Source organism: Medicago sativa, chromosome 6, assembly GCF_051527215.1.
Source record: "Medicago sativa cultivar Bolivia chromosome 6, Bolivia_mono, whole genome shotgun sequence".
Classification (NCBI taxonomy): Eukaryota; Viridiplantae; Streptophyta; class Magnoliopsida; order Fabales; family Fabaceae; genus Medicago; species Medicago sativa.
This window is the reverse complement of record NC_140754.1, coordinates 89,232,468-89,253,027: the sequence shown is the minus strand read 5'-3', so window position 1 is coordinate 89,253,027 and position 20,560 is coordinate 89,232,468. Positions and strand designations below refer to the sequence as shown.

Here is a 20,560-nt window from a genome sequence, read left to right as displayed (position 1 = left end):
TAACTATTTTTTGCTTACGGAGTACGGACGTTTTAAGTGAGCAATTGATTTTTTTCAAAGAAGTGAGCAATTATTAAAGGCAACTTTCTATTAGCACCATATTCAAGGATGGATCCACCGTATGGTTGAATGTGGCTATCTGGTTATCAATCAATTGGGTGTTTTTTTCTTCTCTCTCCATACCGTTCGAAAGAGAAAGAAAAAAAAAATCAATGTGCTTAACAATTATGAGAGATAATTTTTTTATTTTTTGAAATGTTTATTAGAGAGAATTAATTGTTCAGGAAATAGGAAATATTTTGTTTTTGATTTTATAATGGTAAAATTTATTAATAATAAATTTCTATACAAGATAAACAAGATTGACACGCAGACAGAAAAACAAAAAACAAATGGTGACATTATAGATGGAAAATCCAATAAAAACTCATGCACCTTCAACATCAGAATATCAATAAAGACACCACATATATGAGGGCTGTCACAAAAACCAATACAAAATTTAACTACCAACACGAAAATCAATGTCTAATTTCCACACAACAACAAAAACAAAACTTGAGCCATTCTTAACCTCCATCATGAATGACCATCGAAAAATGATCCAAACATCTATCCCCTGCTATTCTCACCAAAACCCATCCAATAAACCAACAAACCTACCAAAACTCCTATAACAACTCCTAATATTCTCTTCCACAGTTGAGCCCAAATAAACACTTGTAAGACGCGTAGTTCAACACTCATTCGGATTCCAATACTAATCGACCCCAAAGGTCCCCTGGAGAATACACCTCACAAACCCAAAAACTTGAATCTAGAAATTGACTGCAGATCTCGAAGCAAAAGCGATCGGCCCACCAGATTCCATAAATTACTAAGAAACCCCTCAAAACTCCTGGTCCACTAGATCTCTCGGTGACGGTGTCTCCTTTCTACAACTTTCAAATTTCAAATTGAATATCAATAAATAAATAACTGTTATATCAATAAAGTAGGACAATTTTTTCCTTTAAAAAATTTATCATTCACATTATAACAAAAAATATCAATAAATAAAATAATTGTCATATCAATAAAGCAGGACAAAATTGTCCTTTAATAATTTCACCACTCACATTATAACCAAGAACGGACCCACTTGAAGGGTCTGTGTGCCATGGCCCTCACTACATTTTGTGGTTTCTCAATACCATGTCTATGAAATCTGTTCAGAAGCTAGCTTAGTTATGTTGTTATTATTTTTTGAAAGAAACTAGCATAGTCATATTGCAAGTGTAATAAAATATATATGATGATTCCATCGTAACATTCTAAATATATAATAATATATGTAAAAAAAAACCTAACAAAAATATTTCATACACCATCCGATCACTATTATATGCAAAAATACACATTTTTTATATTCATCGAATAAATGATGTATATGATTTATAATATAGATCACATACATCATGTATTGCATGGATTTAAAATATTGATATTGATTTATAATAGTGACTAGATGGTGTATATAATATATTTATTGTTAAAAATATATACACATGGCCCTCACTATACGGTATTTCTGGGTCCGTCCCTGATTATAACCATCTCCTAAGTGTCACTATTAAAGCGGATTTCTCCCATACCTGAACTCTAAGATTATTATCAACATGTATTTACTACGATTTTGCAAACGCATGACCTAGACAAACAAAAACAAGCAACTGAGGGGTGGGTTTCAAAAAACATGTAATAGAATAAAATAATTGTGAAAAAACTGCAAAATTATCAAGTAAGCATTGTATCATATGAAATCACATTTATTATAAATCAGGAAGCATAAGTAACATTTTTAAGAACTCATAAGACCTAAAATGTCAAGTTACAATTCAATAATTATATGCTTGCTCCTAAACTCTAAACCTCTTCTCTCCTTGCCACTATTCTATTCTCAAACACTCAATCAGTAGATGATAATACTACGTTTGTGTCAAAACTCTATAATTCAATGTCACTCTTGAAAGGGTGATGCTTCTCTCAAGTGATATTGCACTACAAATTCTATGATCCAGGATTTGTGTACTTCTCTTAAGTGATACTTCATTGTGTTACTTTTCTCTAGTGGCATTATACAAAAAATCCTAACATAATTTTGGTTGTGTTTTTCTCTAGTGATATTTTACAATGTGTTCGCTTCTCTCTAGTGATATTATGTCACATCTGGTATAATATTTCTCTCTAGTGATATAGTACCATACCAACCAAATGGATCGATACTTCTCAATTTTGTGGTCACATCTCTCTACTGATATTGCGTCATATCTAGTATGATACTTCTCTCTAATGATGGTGTACCATACAAACCCTATGAGTCGTATACTTCGATAACATTGCTTAAAATTTTCATACTTGTCTATATGGTAACAAAATAATCTCCTCTCAGGATTCCTAACATCTAATTTCTCCCCTCATTGGACTAGGATGCTCCTTAGGAGCACCATTTACAGTATAAGTTAGAACTATCACTATTTAATCGACTAATAGTGTAATTATCAATGCACACATAGACAGATAAACATAGTAACATTAATACTTGTCACATAAAAAATTTCAAGCATCTCATTTTAAAATATTTGAACACCATCAAATACAAAGTGACACAAAAAATTTGAATAAAAAAAATGTCGAATAATCATAACATTTCAATGAGTAGCATAGAAACTAATCCACAACAACATAGATTACACACAATATATATCAATCAAGAACTTAAAAATGTCACTAATTCTTATTTAATTTCACAATTTCATATTCACACATTAGTCTTAGTATTTCTCAAATGGAAATGACCATTTGTAATGATGTTGTAGATGAAGCTTTGGGAAATACATTTTTTCCCGTTTATCTCATTAAATTTATAGTCATAAATTAAAACTCACTCTCACCCTCATACCTTGTTTTGATGTTTTCACATGATAATCTAAGTTCACATCTAAAAGATTCGATTTCTTTAGCTGTTATTTTGATGCTTTCACATACTAATATATGTCCGAAACTAAAAATTTTCGTTTTTTTAACTCTTTAGTCTCCAAATATGTCAATGTTGACAAATATTGTCGACGGGATAAAATAGAATTCAAAATTGTCAATAGGAAAATTATCTTGAAATAGAAAATAAATTAATGGATAAAATACTTACCATTTGGACGGTCATTTTGGCTTTGATTTTACTCAATTTGGAGTTGCGATAAGGAAGAACGAAACAAAATAGTGAATTTCATCAATGGAAAAATTAGGGTTTTAAAACAGATAATGAAATGGCTGAAAAAATGTTAATCTTACTAACTCAACGATAGAGACATCATACTAAAGTTTGATTATAATCGAAAAAGTTTTCTAGACAGATGATTGACACTGGAATGAATTTACCCCCTTCCTACATTGTGTACACAATGCCTCTCTCATTCCCTCCTCTTGAATTCTTGTTCAAGTATCTTTTATTTTCTCTAGCGCTACCGTATCTAGTAGAAGTCAAGGCATTATGCTCATAATGAGAATTCACCACAACTTCCCAAGCATCCATGATGGTGTCAACCAAATCCAACGACTTCATTTCTTTCGATTTAGGATCTTTGAATTTACAATACAACTTGCACCCAACTCTCACATTTTTGAAAATGTTTTATTCACACACTAAAGCGGTGGATGTTGGAAATGTTTTGGCAACAACATTCATCAATACGATATCCCTATCAGTAACAATTACCTTCAACGTATTTTATTTACACTTTAATGTTGTTGTCAAAACAATTCAGTACATATCTCCCAAATTCATATGATTCGGGTGATAACTCTTGTATGTTATCTTACAGAAGAAAAAAATGCATGCAAAAGCAAAATCTTAACAAAGGTAGAAATCATTATCTCTTATTTGATCGAAAAACAGTGAATATTAATAAGAACAAAGTTCAATTTTTTCTAAATTTTCAGATTGTATTTTCCTCATGCTCCTAATGGGGTGAACCATGATTAATTTTTCTACCAGTGCAAACCACCTTGTGCACATTTTGTTACTAAGGACTATGGTCACATGGATATGGTAGATTATGAGACACACTTTAGACGTAGTCTTTTTAAAGTGCATGTGTAAGAATGTGACTGGCCCTAAGGATTTGATGATAAGATCTTTTTTTAGGATGATGATAAGATCTTTAGGAGGGTTAGTTGTTACTTTTTTTAAGGCTTAATTTTATATAACTAACCAAAAGATTTTAAAAACACTTTGGAGGATCCAAATCTTTCTCCTCCGAAGTTTGGAGACTTTGTTTTCTATCCATGAGCAGTTAGTATGACATTGTTAAATGATTATTAATATCATTTTAATTAATAATAATTACTCATTTTTCCAAAAGAATAAGACCTTCATACATATAAAAAGAAAACCTTAAACTATAGGTGTGTTGAATTTGGTCCTAATTGTAAGTCTTAAGCCAATCTACTAATAATAATAATATAATATATAAAAACTGCAGTACAGCAAAATTTCATAATCGTCCTTATTAAAACTCATGATCTCCTTAATTTTATGTGCATAACAGTCATTTCGCAATATTTTATTTATTTGTTTTTTATATAAAATTGTGGATAATGGTTTGCAACAAACTTTAGGATTACTATGAAATAAATTATGACTAATCACAAGCTCTAACAAAAGTTTTCAATAAAAAAAAAGGTGTAAATAAATTTTAACGAATAAAAAAGTTGTAACCTATTTTTCCTATAGAAAGAAAAAAAAAAGTAACCAAAATCCTCAAAATTAGTTGCCACGCTATAAAAAAAGTTTTCAATAAAAATCCAAAGTTTTCAACAAAAAAAAGGTGTAATGTAACCAAAAAAACAAAAAAAAAGGTGTAAATAAATTTTCATGAGGCTGTAACAAATTTTTAGCAAGTGAAAAAAAAGTGACCAAAATCCTCAAAATTAGTTGCCACGCTATCTACTAACAATATATGAAAGTTGAAGTAATAAATTTCATAATCATCCTCTTTAAAACTCATGGGATAATGGTCAAGTGTAATAAATTTTCACGGATAACTATAGAATCAATTTATTTCTTTTTTAAATGCAAAATTAATAAGTCTTTGGAATACTTTTAATTTTAAAATATTATTTGTTTTTTTAATCTACTAATAATATATAAAAAATTATTTAAAAAAACAATACATAAAAATCGAAATCCAAAAGAATTTCATGATTGTCCTTTTTAAAAGCCAATATATTATCATGATAATTATAGATGTCTATCTTTCCAATTGATTTTGGAGATATAAGCACATAAATTCTACGATGAATGCAGTGTAAATATATAACGGTATTTTTGAGAAACAATACAGTGAAGTTGATATTTTGAAAATAGTCACGAATTTTCCAAATTTTATCTTATTGACTATCACATATCGTTACATAAAATGAACTGCATATATAAGCGTATAAATTCTACTATGAGTGCGGTGCAAATATTTAACGGTGTTTTAAATATAAAATAAAAAGTAATGTAATAGAACCACTACATTGATGTTGATATTCTAAAAATAGTCGAGTTTTCAAAATTTTATCGTATCGATTTTCTCATATATGTACATATAAATTTATTTATGCATATATAAGCACATAAAATTTACAACGGGTGCGATGCAAACATTGAACGGTGTTTTGCATATAAAATAAAATATTATTCAATAGAAAAACTATATTAATGTTTATATTTTGACAATATTAATGAGTTTCCACAATTTTATCATTTCAACTTTCTCATATATTTACATAAAAATTTGTTTATACAGATAAACCACATAAAATCTGTAACGAGTGCGGTGGAAATATTGAACGTGGTTTGCGTATAAAATAAAAAGTTATTTAATAGAAACACTAGATTGATGTTGATATTTTGAAAATAGTCATATGTTTCTAAAATTTTATCATATTGATTTTCTCATATATGTATTGATAAGCGCATAAAATTTGTAACAGGTGCGGTGCAAACATTGAACGGTGTTTTGTGTCGCGTCATTTTTCAGACTGGTTAAAGGCCATTTGATTGGCGTTTGACCCACTTTTGATTTCACGACTGAACATTTAATTTTTTTTCAAAAGAAAGTGGAAAAAGGTTCAAATACCACATTTTTAGGGATTAAGGGTTCGGGGGTTAGTTATATTTAGGGAAGGTGTTAGGCACCCTAAATATTCGTAGTACTCTACGAGAACCTCTTGATTTTATTTAACTTTTGTGCTATAAACTTGCTTGCCTTAAAAAATGGAATTTGCAATGATAAAGGAAAAGAAAGACCTAATTTATCTACATTTTTTATTGATTTGGAAGGACGCACGTCCTTTGCCTACGTACCCGTGAAGGATCAAAACCTCGTAGTTCGGGGTAGAAATTGACGTTTGATTGGTTTTGTGTTTTTTATGAGTTTTGAAAAAGGTTTGAAATGAAAAAGCCAAATGGCAAATTGGAATTTGTTTGTGTTTTTTAATTTAAATAAAAGATGACTCAAAATAGAATTAGAATTGATTGATGATTTGATTAAGAAAGTAAAAATAAAAGGACGATCGCTTGATTTAGGATCAAAGTTTGTTATGAAAATATTTTTGTGATTTTGATTATTTGCATGTTTTTGTTATTTTGGAATAATGATATGAAAGTTATATAAGCAGAATCAGAAAAATAATGTTAAGCTGAAATATAAGGTTATTTTAACACGGACCAGAATATCTGGAGAACAATTATATAAGCAGAAAGATGATATTAACAGTTGATTTAGGACCAGAGCACTCTGGAGAATGATTATATAAACAGAAATATAATGTTAACAGTTGATTTAGGACCAGAGCACTCTGGATTAATTTAATTAACAAGGACCAGATTGTTCTGGAGAATAATACAATATTAACAGTTAATTTAGGACCAGAGTACTCTAGATTGAGGTGTGTGTTTAATGACAAAATTTAAATATGCATACGATAATAGTGGTCAAATAGAATGTGATGCAAAAATAAAATAAAAAAATAAAAATGCATGAGATAATTTATAAATAATAAAATGAGATGCGAGCATGAAATAAATAAAAAAATGCATGAGAACGAAAGTAAAAATGCTAAAGAAATTAAAATGCATGGAAAAGAAATAAATTAGATGCTGGGGGTGTATGAAGTATAATGGGGGTGCCGAAATTAAAAGATGGGAATTGGGCCTAGAAAGGAAGCTGGGAGCGTGGGCTTAAGGCAGACCGGTTCGGTTCAAGCCTGGTTCGGGTCCAGGAGAACCGAACCGGTTCGGGGGAGTATTTAAGGGTTGGGAACCCTTTTTCTCTCATTTCCCACATTTCATTTCTCTCTCTTCTCTTCTTTCTCTTTCAACGCTCTCTCCTCTCTCTTGTTCAAAAAGAAGACCACCGCCGGAGTGATTTTCCGGTGCGGCGGCTGCCAGCCTGGGACGGCGGCGCCACCGTACCGGAAAATAAAAACGACTCCTTTTTTTAAAATTTTTTATATTTTATAAACCCTCTTCTTATTCTCCTTTCGATTCCAAGCCTAAAATTTTCAAATACTAACCCTAATTCTCTAGATCTATAAAAAAGAGAAAGAAAACTACCTTTGTGTTTGGTTCGATTGGTTTATGGGTTTAGTCGGTTTGTGTTGTTACGATGTGACGATGATTAACTGCTAAGGCCGATTGTGTTGTTGATGTTAGCGTGTGTTGGATTTGTAACATGTTTTGTGAGTGTGAACTTCGGCTGTGAAGTTGTGTGTTTTTTTTGTTCCTGGAATTTTTGTTGTGTTCAATCGAAATTGGCCTCTGTTATTCTCTTGCTGGAAATTTTTTTTTTTTGTGTTCTTGCTTCTGTGATTGAGGATTGTTGCAGGTTGAAATTTGTGCTTCTGTGTAAGAAATTGGCATCATTTCCCCTAGTTGTGTGCTGCGTTTGTACTTATAGAACTGGATTGGGACATTATGTCTGTGAAAGGGGCAACCGAATTGCCTTGGCTTGGCCTTAGGGAACATGACAGGCTGGTTTGAGCTGGATATGGACCGGTTGGATATTTTTGGACAAAGTAAATAATAATAATAATAATAATAATAATACTAAATAATAATAAATAACAATAATAATAAATAATAAATAATAAAAAACTAAAAGTAATAATAAATAAAAAATTGAGAGAAGAGGGCCCGACTCGGAACCAAATATGAGGTATTTTAAAATACCTCTCTGCCGAATTTTTTTTATGAAAAGTCAGAGATCGATCAGAGTCAAACGACGCGTGTTAGTGATGTCTTAGCTCAAAAATTGGGGTATGACATTTTGCATATAAAATAAAATGTTATTCGATATAAACACTATATTAATGTTTATGTTTTGACAATATTAATGAGTTTCCACTATTTTAACATTTCAACTTTCTCATATATTTACGTAAAAATTTGTTTCTGCATAAAAAATGCATAAAATCTAGAACGGATGCGGTGAAAATATTGAACGGTGTTTTGCATATAAAATAAAAAATATTTAATCATATCGATTTTCTCATATATGCACATTAAAATTTATTTATGTATATATAAGCACATAAAATCTGCAATGGGTGTGGTGCAAACATTGAACGGTGTTTTGCATATAAATAAAATAGAAACACTATATTAATGTTTATAATTTATAATTTGACAATATTAACAAGTTTCCACAATTTTATCATATCTACTTTCTCCTTTTCAAAAAAAAAAATCATATCTACTTTCTCATACATTTACATAAAATTTGTTTATGCAGATAAAATGCATAAAATCTGCAACGGGTGCGATGCAAACATTGAACGTTGTTTTGCATATAAAATAAAAATTTATTTAATTGAAACATTACATTAATTTTGATATTTTGAAAATGATCATGAGTTTTAAAAAATTTATTTTATTAATTTTCTCAAATATATATATATATATATAAATTTGTTTTCGCATACATAAGAAAATAAAATCCACAACATATGCGATTCAAAGATTTAACATATTTTTCTATATATAACAATAAAATATTCAATAAAAACATTATGCTAAAGTTAATAATTTTCATTTAATATCTTTAACCATTTGACAATATTAACAATGTAATTTTTTTTTTATAAGATTACGCAATGTTATGCGACCTGTGCGGAAGCACGGGTCTATTACTAGTTTTTTAAAGAAATGAAGAAGCAAATGTTTGGGAGATATCTTCCATCAACATAGACATAGCAAATCATTTTTACAAGGTAGTCATTAATTTTATTTGATTTGATGATACTTAGTTGTAACACCATATAATAGACATCTAGAATATATTATACAATGTTAACATCATAATATACAAAGATGGTCTCTGGAATGTCAGGCATAAATACCACATCAGAGTAACTACAAAATAAAAATATCTACACGGTGGAGCTACATTAAACATCAATCCCACCTCAAAAAAAAGTAGCAAAGTAGTGCTCCAAAAATGATCCTTGTCCAAGTTGTTCAAATATGCTACTCTTGAAGTTTATTTCCTGCTAAAAATAAATTACAAGTGGGGTGAGAAACACCTTCTCAGTGGGTGTTCCTATCTAAAAAGTTTAAGCTTCCATCAATCTTGTTTCCTATACAAGGAAAAAATCGCAAATTCACAAGTCTACCTAAAGACTACTTGTGTACATCATATTTATTCTTAACCATTTTCATACACATACATCTAAATGTTTAGAATTCCGAACGTGAGAATTAATCCGGAATCCTAACTTATCTGACTTGTGAACTTTAGGGGTCCTAACAAAAAAAAACCACTAACAAATCAGTTACCTCAACATAAATTGGTAAGGCGGAGATATATTAACTCATGTAAACGGTGCCCCGTTTACCCTTCTCACACGTCCCATCGTATAATAGACGGAGGAATCGCTTAGCTAAGGCGACTCGAACATTCTCACTTAATTCTAAACAATCATTTTAAATGATTATTAGAGCAATTGACTAATAAATTATAATCAATGACAGCTCTTCAATCAAAGAATATCAACATATGACAAACAAATAGGAAATGCTCAAATTCACACAACTTTAGACTAAACAAAAGTGTTAAGTTAATTTGATGTCGGTTGTTTTAAATATGTTAAGATAAGTAGTGTGTAAACAAAGTTTGTAAAAGTAAAAAAAATAATTTATATTTGTATTTGTATTATTTCATTATTAGTGTTTTATTTTAAGATTTCTAACAGTTGATAAATAATGACTATATTAAATATTATTTTCAACATACACGCACGCAAGCATGCACGTACGCACGCGCTTGCATTGACAGAAATCTTAACCAACTACATAAAACAACAAAGTTAGACAAATAATAAAACATACGAATGCAAAGAATGTAGAGATAAAAAAAAACCTATTAGTGCAAGAACAATGGCATAAACTTTAAATCTAAACAATATGAGAAAACTTTCTTATTCTGTGGTCCTTAATTAACACGACAATAACAATTATAATAACAACAAACAAAAATGAGAACAAACAAAATAATATGTAACTTTCTTAGACTATGATCAAAATCATATGTAATTTTCAAGGAAATAGAAATAGCAACTCACATATTAATTTGAGTGTTGGATTTTGAATTGGTTTGGACTTTTGAGAAGTGAGTGGAAGAGGGTTTCGAGTAACATATCCTGCCACCGTCCTTCATTTTATGATTATGGATTAATCACAAAGTAATATATCCTGCCACCGGCCTACTTTTTAACTTCATAATTCTATATTCAAAACATCTTTATTTGCATGGTACCACTACTTTCACATCATTATTTCACGCGGAAAGTATGAATTCAATTTGGTGGAATAAAATCTAATGACTCACAAGTGTTTGGTTTGGAAGTGATATATATCCAAAACAACATTAGTTTCATTGTACGCTTTTTTGTTTCTATATTTTCATATTCATAATCATAGTTTTCTTCCACTGTAACTTCTCACCATCAATTTCTTAGCATGCGCTCATTTATCAACTTCTGGCCAATTCTCTCTAAAAGCAATAAATGACCTTGATCCCATATTTTTGGCTATCAACACAATTCTACTTTCCCACCCGTTACTGATTGTAGAAAAAAGTTGAAACGCTCTTCCACTCACTTCTCAAAAGTCCAATCCAATCCAAAATCCAACACTCAAATTAATATGTTAGTTGCTATTTCTATTTCCTTGAAAATTTCATATGATTTTGATCGTAGTCTAACAAAGCTACATATTATTTTGTTTGTTCTCATTTTTGTTTGTTGTTATTATAATTGTTATTGTCGTGTTAATTAAGGACCACACAATAAACAAGTTTTTTCATATTGTTTAGATTTAAATTTTATGCCATTCTTCTTGCACCAATATGTTTTCTTTTTTATCTCTAATTTTTTTGTATTCGTATGTTTTATGATTTGTCTAAGTTTGTTGTTTTATATAGTCAGTTATGATTTTTGTGTGCGTGCGTGCGTGCGTGCGTGTATGTTGAAAATAATATTTAATATATTCATTATTTATCAATTGTTAGAAATCTTAAAATAACAAAATAATATTGAAATAATACAAATATAAATTAATTTTTTTGCTTTTACAAACTTTGATTACACACTACTTGTCTTAATATATTTAAAATAACCGACATCAAATTAACTTAACACCTTTATTTTACACAACTCACATAGTTATATACTTTGTTAGTAATTGTCTGAAGAAAAATCAAAGACTTGAGAAGTTTTACATATTACATAAAGCTCGAGAAGTAATGTTATTAAAAACTAATATTACCTGAGAAGTTTTACATATTACATAAAGCTCGAGAAGTAATGTTATTAAAAATCAAAGACGTGAGAAGTTTTTCTTCCCAACTAATATTACCTAAAAAATTAATATATGACAATTACATAAAGATCGAGTTGAAGTATTATCTTTAATTTGTTCTAATATCACCTCATATTGTCCTAACCAGACAACTTTTGAGCTAGTCATGCTTTATGTTGATATGGATTATCAAATGATTACCTTGGGATGGAAAACACTATAAAAGTTATGGTGATAAGAAGTGGTAAAGTATAAAGAAAAAAGGGAATTTCCATTCTTCCTTATGTGCCTCGTGCATGAAGCTACACATGTTGATTTAAATGGTCTCCAATATTGTGATTGATATAAACCGACAAATCGACGACATCAGGAAATCAGATTTCGTAGATAATACATAACCCTCTTTTGTTAGGAACATTGTAAATCATTTAGAGTTTTAGATGATTTCTAAGTATTAATCCAAAGTTAACCGTCAATAAAGTAATAGAACCTATCTTACTATTCTGATATTCAGAGGTAAAATTAAAATCAACGGGTGGTGAACTACAAGAAACAGTAACGGAACTTCGAAAGAAATGAATTGCGTTAGATTATGTTAAACAAATGAATTGCGTTATTTAAACAACTATTAAGTTGATAATCTATGGGAAAACTATGGATTTATAATGAAAACGTATGTATTTGTAGAAAATTAAAATAATAGAGAGATAAAGTAAAAGGATATTGTGAATATGAAAGAAAAAGTTGTCACAAAATAGTTGTACAAATATCATTTTTAAAAAAAATGGTATATGCGGTTGTCAAATGTTAGTGTGACTGTTAGGCCGTTAAAGCAACCCAGGCCCAACAGGATGATTCACGAGCCCTTTTGGCTAAAAGACTTCCATTTCAAATGAATTAGTATTATTAGGTTGTCTTTTATTATTTTATTGGACTCTAGTTTTTGATCCAAGCCCATCAGCAAGCTGACCCGATCCATGTATAGGCAGACTTGACTATTTAATGTGTAACTTTCTGACATGAGAGGCTATGAAAAACCCTAGTTGGAATTTTATCTTTGCTCTTACATTCTTCTGCATTTTTATTCTTCCAGCATACTTTAATTTGATTAATAACTGTAGAACCTACCATCATTGGTGCTTTCATCAATAAACCCAATGCCTCCCAAAATCACTAACCCCACCCCAAAGGACCTTGATGACGCGATTCAAGCCACAAACCAAAGGCTTGATGAGCTTATTCAATCCAACCAACAATCCATGAATGCTCAGTTGGGCCAAACGCACACCAAAATGGATAACCAAGATCAACTCATGGATTCCAGATTCAACACCCTCACCACCATGCTTCATGTGAAATTTGCTTCCCTCACCATACCACAGCCACAAACCTTACCCGTAACCAGCGCACTTGCTTCTCCCTCCCACATCTCAGGACTCGACACAAATTTTTATGTCGCCTCGCCATCCATACCCGTTTCACTTCCCGCAAACCTATTACACACTCGGCCACCACAACCCACAATCATTCCACCTGGATATTCACCACAACAACTGGGTTTCTCCACCGGTTTCAACACCCAATACACAGCCGCACCAAACTCTCCCTTCCAACCACGTATTTATCCCTATCCAACACAACCCTCACCATAACAGTCCTACGTTTTTCCCCCATTCATACACACATCCACCAATTTTCAACCTAACTCTACCAACCCACAACCTCCTTACCGCACCCCCAAAATCGAACTTAGCCCCTTTGTCGGATCCAAACTGCTTGAATGGTTGTTCCAAGCGAAACAATTTTTCCTTTTCTACAACATTCCTCCGGAGAATCGACTTCCGATGGCAGCTTTTTATATGAAGGGTGATGCCCTTGGATGGTACAAATGGATGTTCCAAAACAATCAACTGTCCGATTGGGATACTTTTTCTCGGTCTTTAGAGCTTCGTTTCGAGCCTTCCACTTACGAAAACCATCAATCTCAGCTTTTCAAATTGCGACAAATTGGTTCCGTTACTGAATATCAAACCCAATTTGAAAAATTGGGGAACCGTGTGCTTGGTTTACCTCTCGAGGCTCTTTTGAACTGTTTCATCTCAGGCCTTAAGCTCGACATCCGCAACGAAATGGCAATTCAGCGATCCTATACAATCACTCAAGCTATGGGCTTAGCTAAGCTCATTGAATCCAAGGTAAACGATTCAAAACCCAAATTTTCCTGGCCCACGACGCACGCCACACCATACAAGCCCTTTTCCACTACACCACAACCCTCAACCACCCGTTCCACAACCCCTCAGCCTCAACCTACCCTTCCTTCTTCTACACCCACACCACTGAGCTCAAACAATTACCCTATCAAGCGCATTACAGCTGCCCAATGCGATGAAAGACGCGCCCAAGGATTGTGTTATAATTGTGACGAAAAATTTGTTCCCGGACACAAATGTGCTGCTGGACGTTTTTTTTGCTCATGTTAGATGAGGAGGATGAGCTAACTGAGCTAGATACCCAAACCCCTGAGCCTGACCACCAACCAGATGACACTGCAACATATTTTCAACTCTCTCCCCAAGCACTTACCGGCCAATTTTCGCCCAGAACACTCAAATTTAAGGGTGTCCTTGATGGTTTAGCGGTTTCTGTTCTTGTGGATACCAGCAGCAGGCATAATATACTCCAACCCCGCATTGCTAATCATTTACATATTCCATGCCAACCAATTCCCAATTTATCTATTATTGTAGGAAACGGTTCCCACTTACACTGTGCTGGTTTTTGTTCTGACATCCCCATTACTCTCGAAAACCATGTGTTCCACATACCATTCTATTTTTTCCCATTCAAGGTGCCGATGTTGTTCTTGGCATGGAGTGGCTACAAACACTTGGGCCCTTACATGCTGACTTCTCTATTCCCAAAATTTCCTTCAGTCATGAATCTATTACAGTAACACTCACGGGTGACCCCAAACAAAACCCCACTCCCTCCACATACACCCAATTTCGCCACCTCACGAACACCGATTCCATTGCCTCAATTCACCTCTTAACCGTTACACCTACCTCAACCGAAACAACCACCTCTAACCCTACGACCCTTCCCTCACCCACACTATCAAAACAATCTCTCACGTCTGAAATCCAACAACTTCTCCAATCCTACCACACTGTCTTCGCCAAACCCCATGGCTTACCACCTTCTCGCCCTCATGACCACCACATCCCAATCATTCCCAACACACCCCCCGTCAATGTTAAGCCTTATCATTATCCCCACTCACAAAAAGAAGTCATGACTACAATCATTCAAGACATGTTGCGTGAAGGCACTATTAACCCTAGCAACAGCCTTTACTCCTCACCCGTTCTATTAGTCCGCAAGAAAGATGGATCTCTGCGTTTTTGCGTGGACTATCTTGCCCTAAATGTCGTAACCATTCGTGACCGTTTTCCCATACCCACTATTGATGAACTCTTCGATGAGCTAGGTTCTGCATCTGTTTTTACAAAGATTAACCTCCAGTCAGGTTATCATCAAATTAGAGTGGTGTCGGAAGACACACACAAAACAGCATTTCATACATTTGATGGCCACTATGAGTTTTTAGTTATGCCTTTTGGTTTAACTAATGCTCCTAGTACTTTCCAATCCGCCATGAATGATATGTTACGTCCGTATATCCGATGGTTTGTGTTATTTTTTTTCATATTGTTTAGATTTAAATTTTATGCCATTCTTCTTGCACCACTATGTTTTCTTTTTTATCTCTAATTTTTTTGTATTCGTATGTTTTATGATTTGTCTAAGTTTGTTGTTTTATATAGTCAGTTATGATTTTTGTGTGCGTGCGTGCGTGCGTGCGTGTATGTTGAAAATAATATTTAATATAGTCATTATTTATCAATTGTTAGAAATCTTAAAATAACAAAATAATATTGAAATAATACAAATATAAATTAATTTTTTTACTTTTACAAACTTTGATTACACACTACTTGTCTTAATATATTTAAAATAACCGACATCATATTAACATAACACCTTTATTTTACACAACTCACATAGTTATATACTTTGTTAGTAATTGTCTGAAGAAAAATCAAAGACTTGAGAAGTTTTACATATTACATAAAGCTCGAGAAGTAATGTTATTAAAAACTAATATTACCTGAGAAGTTTTACATATTACATAAAGCTCGAGAAGTAATGTTATTAAAAATCAAAGACGTGAGAAGTTTTTCTTCCCAACTAATATTACCTAAAAAACTAATATATGACAATTACATAAAGATCGAGTTGAAGTAGTTGAAGTATTATCTTTAATTTGTTCTAATATCACCTCATATTGTCCTAACCAGACAACTTTTAAGCTAGTCATGCTTTATGTTGATATGGATTATCAAATGATTACCTTGGGATGGAAAACACTATAAAAGTTATGGTGATAAGAAGTGGTAAAGTATAAAGAAAAAAGGGAATTTCCATTCTTCCTTATGTGCCTCGTGCATGAAGCTACACATGTTGATTTAAATGGTCTCCAATATTGTGATTGATATAAACCGACAAATCGACGACATCAGGAAATCAGATTTCGTAGATAATACATAACCCTCTTTTGTTAGGAACATTGTAAATCATTTAGAGTTTTAGATGATTTCTAAGTATTAATCCAAAGTTAACCGTCAATAAAGTAATAGAACCTATCTTACTATTCTGATATTCAGAGGTAAAATTAAAATCAACGGGTGGTGAACTACAAGAAACAGTAACGGAACTTCGAAAGAAATGAATTGCGTTAGATTATGTTAAACAAATGAATTGCGTTATTTAAACAACTATTAAGTTGATAATCTATGGGAAAACTATGGATTTATAATGAAAACGTATGTATTTGTAGAAAATTAAAATAATAGAGAGATAAAGTAAAAGGATATTGTGAATATGAAAGAAAAAGTTGTCACAAAATAGTTGTACAAATATCATTTTTAAAAAAAATGGTATATGCGGTTGTCAAATGTTAGTGTGACTGTTAGGCCGTTAAAGCAACCCAGGCCCAACAGGATGATTCACGAGCCCTTTTGGCTAAAAGACTTCCATTTCAAATGAATTAGTATTATTAGGTTATCTTTTATTATTTTATTGGACTCTAGTTTTTGATCCAAGCCCATCAGCAAGCTGACCCGATCCATGTATAGGCAGACTTGACTATTTAATGTGTAACTTTCTGACATGAGAGGCTATGAAAAACCCTAGTTGGAATTTTATCTTTGCTCTTACATTCTTCTGCATTTTTATTCTTCCAGCATACTTTAATTTGATTGATAACTGTAGAACCTACCATCATTGGTGCTTTCATCAATAAACCCAATGCCTCCCAAAATCACTAACCCCACCCCAAAGGACCTCGATGACGCGATTCAAGCCACAAACCAAAGGCTTGATGAGCTTATTCAATCCAACCAACAATCCATGAATGCTCAGTTGGGCCAAACGCATACCAAAATGGATAACCAAGATCAACTCATGGATTCCAGATTCAACACCCTCACCACCATGCTTCATGTGAAATTTGCTTCCCTCACCATACCACAGCCACAAACCTTACCCGTAACCAACGCACTTGCTTCTCCCTCCCACATCTCAGGACTCGACACAAAATTTTATGTCGCCTCGCCATCCATACCCGTTTCACTTCCCGCAAACCTATTACACACTCGGCCACCATAACCCACAATCATTCCACCTGGATATTCACCACAACAACTGGGTTTCTCCACCGGTTTCAACACCCAATACACAGTCGCACCAAACTCTCCCTTCCAACAACGTCCTTATCCCTATCCAACACAACCCTCACCATAACAGTCCTACATTTTTCCCCCATTCATACACACATCCACCAATTTTCAACCTAACTCTACCAACCCACAACCTCCTTACCGCACCCCCAAAATCGAACTTAGCCCCTTTGTCGGATCCAAACTGCTTGAATGGTTGTTCCAAGCGAAACAATTTTTCTTTTTCTACAACATTCCTCCGGAGAATCGACTTCCGATGGCAGCTTTTTATATGAAGGGTGATGCCCTTGGATGGTACAAATGGATGTTCCAAAACAATCAACTGTCCGATTGGGATACTTTTTCTCGGTCTTTAGAGCTTCGTTTCGAGCCTTCCACTTACGAAAACCATCAATCTCAGCTTTTCAAATTGCGACAAACTGGTTCCATTACTGAATATCAAACCTAATTTGAAAAATTGGGGAACCGTGTGCTTGGTTTACCTCTCGAGGCTCTTTTGAACTGTTTCATCTCAGGCCTTAAGCTCGACATCCGCAACGAAATGGCAATTCAGCGACCCTATACAATCACTCAAGCTATGGGCTTAGCTAAGCTCATTGAATCCAAGGTAAACGATTCAAAACCCAAATTTTCCTGGCCCACGACGCACGCCACACCATACAAGCCCTTTTCCACTACACCACAACCCTCAACCACCCGTTCCACAACCCCTCAGCCTCAACCTACCTTTCCTTCTTCTACACCCACACCACTGAGCTCAAACAATTACCCTATCAAGCGCATTACAGCTGCCCAATGCAATGAAAGACGCGCCCAAGGATTGTGTTATAATTGTGACGAAAAATTTGTTCCCGGACACAAATGTGCTGCTGGAAGTTTTTTTTGCTCATGTTAGATGAGGAGGATGAGCTAACTGAGCTAGATACCCAAACCCCTGAGCCTGACCACCAACCAGATGACACTGCAACATATTTTCAACTCTCTCCCCAAGCACTTACCGGCCAATTTTCGCCCAGAACACTCAAATTTAAGGGTGTCCTTGATGGTTTAGCGGTTTCTGTTCTTGTGGATACCAGCAGCAGGCATAATATACTCCAACCCCGCATTGCTAATCATTTACATATTCCATGCCAACCAATTCCCAATTTATCTATTATTGTAGGAAACGGTTCCCACTTACACTGTGCTGGTTTTTGTTCTGACATCCCCATTACTCTCGAAAACCATGTGTTCCACATACCATTCTATTTTTTCCCATTCAAGGTGTCGATGTTGTTCTTGGCATGGAGTGGCTACAAACACTTGGGCCCTTACATGCTGACTTCTCTATTCCCAAAATTTCCTTCAGTCATGAATCTATTACAGTAACACTCACGGGTGACCCCAAACAAAACCCCACTCCCTCCACATACACCCAATTTCGCCACCTCATGAACACTGATTCCATTGCCTCAATTCACCTCTTAACTGTTACACCTACCTCAACCGAAACAACCACCTCTAACCCTATGACCCTTCCCTCACCCACACTATCAAAACAATCTCTCACGCTTGAAATCCAGCAACTTCTCCAATCCTACCACACTGTCTTCGCCAAACCCCATGGCTTACCACCTTCTCGCCCTCATGACCACCACATCCCAATCATTCCCAACACACCCCCCGTCAATGTTAAGCCTTATCGTTATCCCCACTCACAAAAAGAAGTCATGACTACAATCATTCAAGACATGTTGCGTGAAGGCACTATTAACCCTAGCAACAGCCTTTACTCCTCACCCGTTCTATTAGTTCGGAAGAAAGATGGATCTCTGCGTTTTTGCGTGGACTATCTTGCCCTAAATGTCGTAACCATTCGTGACCGTTTTCCCATACCCACTATTGATGAACTCTTCGATGAGCTAGGTTCTGCATCTGTTTTTACAAAGATTAACCTCCAGTCAGGTTATCATCAAATTAGAGTGGTGTCGGAAGACACACACAAAACAGCATTTCATACATTTGATGGCCACTATGAGTTTTTAGTTATGCCTTTTGGTTTAACTAATGCTCCTAGTACTTTCCAATCCGCCATGAATGATATGTTACGTCCGTATATCCGATGGTTTGTGTTATTTTTTTATGACATATTGATTTATAGCCGTAACCTTAAGGAACACATGCATTATTTACGGTTGATTTTAGACTTGCTTTAAATCAATTTGTTGCCAAATTTTCTAAGTGTGTTTTTGCAGCGCAAACAATTGATTATTTAGGCCACATAATTTCACCTCACGGCGTCATTCCAGACAAAGAAAAGATACAAGCAATTTTGAGCTGGCCCGTTCCTCACTCTCTCACTACACTTTGCGGATTTTTGGGGCTCACCGGATTTTATCGCCGGTTTGTTCGTCACTATGCTACCCTTGCAGCACCTCTCACGGATCTACTCAAATTACAAAAGTTTACATGGAGTCCTGAAGCCAAAGTGGCCTTTACAAAGCTCAAACAGAAAATAACAGAAACACCTGTATTAGTACTGCCTGATTTTTCTAAACTCTTTGTTGTAGAAACTGATGCTTCAGCTGCAGCCGTGGGCGCTGCTTTGTCTCAAGAGGGCCATCCTCTTGCCTTCTTCTGCAAAAAAATGTGCAACTGCATGCAATGCGCTTCTGTCTATGTCCGCAAAATGAATGCAATCACCGAAGCTGTGAAAAAGTGGCGTCATTATCTGATTGGAACCAAAAGAGTCTCAAAAATTTAATGTTACAAACAATCCAAACACCCGAGCAAAAAAAATGGGCTTCTAAACTCCAAGGGTTCAGTTTTTAGATTTTTTACAAACCTAGTAAGACAAATCAGGTTGCTGATGCTTTGAGTCGACGCCACACAA

The 20,560-nt window shown here is 33.9% G+C and overlaps 1 protein-coding gene across 1 annotated transcript; it reads left to right on the top strand.

The window, feature by feature from the left end:
- The first annotated feature begins 13,728 nt into the window (after positions 1–13,728).
- LOC146918019 (uncharacterized) lies at positions 13,729–15,724 on the top strand. The gene is made up of 4 exons (XM_085721988.1): positions 13,729–14,296; positions 14,368–14,554; positions 14,821–15,576; positions 15,715–15,724. Exons 1-4 carry the CDS (start codon positions 13,729–13,731, stop codon positions 15,722–15,724), a joined length of 1,521 nt encoding a protein of 506 aa, XP_085578114.1.
- The last annotated feature ends 4,836 nt before the right edge of the window (positions 15,725–20,560 follow it).

Bases quoted from the DNA above. Each gene is read 5' to 3' on its own strand.
- LOC146918019 (XM_085721988.1), top strand. From the start codon at position 13,729: ATGGCAGCTTTTTATATGAAGGGTGATGCCCTTGGATGGTACAAATGG. The intron at 14,297-14,367 runs GTTATAATTGTG...TGCTCATGTTAG, and splicing joins AAGACGCGCCCAAGGATTGT to ATGAGGAGGATGAGCTAACT. The intron at 14,555-14,820 runs GCATAATATACT...AATTTCCTTCAG, and splicing joins CTTGTGGATACCAGCAGCAG to TCATGAATCTATTACAGTAA.